General features: G+C 51.7%; 1 protein-coding gene across 1 annotated transcript; it reads left to right on the top strand.

Moving 5' to 3' along the window:
- The first annotated feature begins 214 nt into the window (after nt 1-214).
- LOC102866113 (transcription elongation factor B polypeptide 2-like) lies at nt 215-598 on the top strand. Its single transcript, XM_006879459.1, has one exon. The coding sequence runs from the start codon at nt 215-217 to the stop codon at nt 596-598; it is 384 nt and encodes a 127-aa protein (XP_006879521.1).
- The last annotated feature ends 260 nt before the right edge of the window (nt 599-858 follow it).

The raw sequence follows: 858 nt of genomic DNA, 5'->3' as shown, positions 1-858 counted from the left end.
TGATGCTGGGAAGGGTGGAGGGTCGGCAAAGGACCATAAGACCCTTGACCAGGTGGCTTGAGGTGGTGACTGCCACAACGGGCTCCTGTGTGTCAGGAAGTGTGAGGATGGCACAGGATAGAACAGGATTCAGATACTTTGTTCACAGGGTTGCTATGAGTCATACTTGACTCCATGGCACCTAACAACAACTTCCCCAATTTCTCCTTAAAAAATGGGGTTAAGGCCGGCCCGCTGCCCCCAGGACGTGTTTCTGATGATTCGGTGCCACAAAACCACCATCTTCACTGACGCCAAGGAGTCGAGTACCGTGTATGAGCTGAAGCGCATCGTCGAGGGCATCCTTAAGCGGCCACCAGACGAGCAGCGTCTGTACAAGGATGACCAGCTCCTGGAGGATGCCAAGACTCTGGGCGAGTGTGGCTTCACCAGTCAAACAGCAAGACCCCAGGCTCCGGCCACAGTGGGGCTGGCCTTCCGGTCAGATGACACATTTGAGGCCCTCCGCATTGAACCATTCTCCAGCCCGCCGGAGCTGCCAGACGTGATGAAGCCACAGGATTCAGGAAGCAGCGCCAATGAACAGGCTGTGCAGTGAGGGTGGTGCCCCCCCCAATAAAGAGATTTGGGTGTCAAAAAAAATGGGGTTAAGAGTTACCTTGATGTTGTTTTGTCATATGCCATCAAGTATGATTATAGTGATCCTAATAACAACATACCTGAACCCTGTCATGTCTTATACCATCCTCACAATATCTGACACACTCAAGCTCGCTGCCTCAGTCACTGTGTCAATCCACCTGATTAAGGTTCTTCCTCTCTTTCATTGACCCTCCACCTTTCCAAGTGTGATATTTC

Source organism: Elephantulus edwardii, unplaced genomic scaffold (assembly GCF_000299155.1).
Source record: "Elephantulus edwardii isolate Elephantulus edwardi_28Jun2011 unplaced genomic scaffold, EleEdw1.0 scaffold00003, whole genome shotgun sequence".
In the NCBI taxonomy this organism is placed as follows: Eukaryota; Metazoa; Chordata; class Mammalia; order Macroscelidea; family Macroscelididae; genus Elephantulus; species Elephantulus edwardii.
The sequence above is the reverse complement of the archived record's forward strand: the minus strand, read 5'-3'. Positions and strand labels throughout refer to the sequence as shown.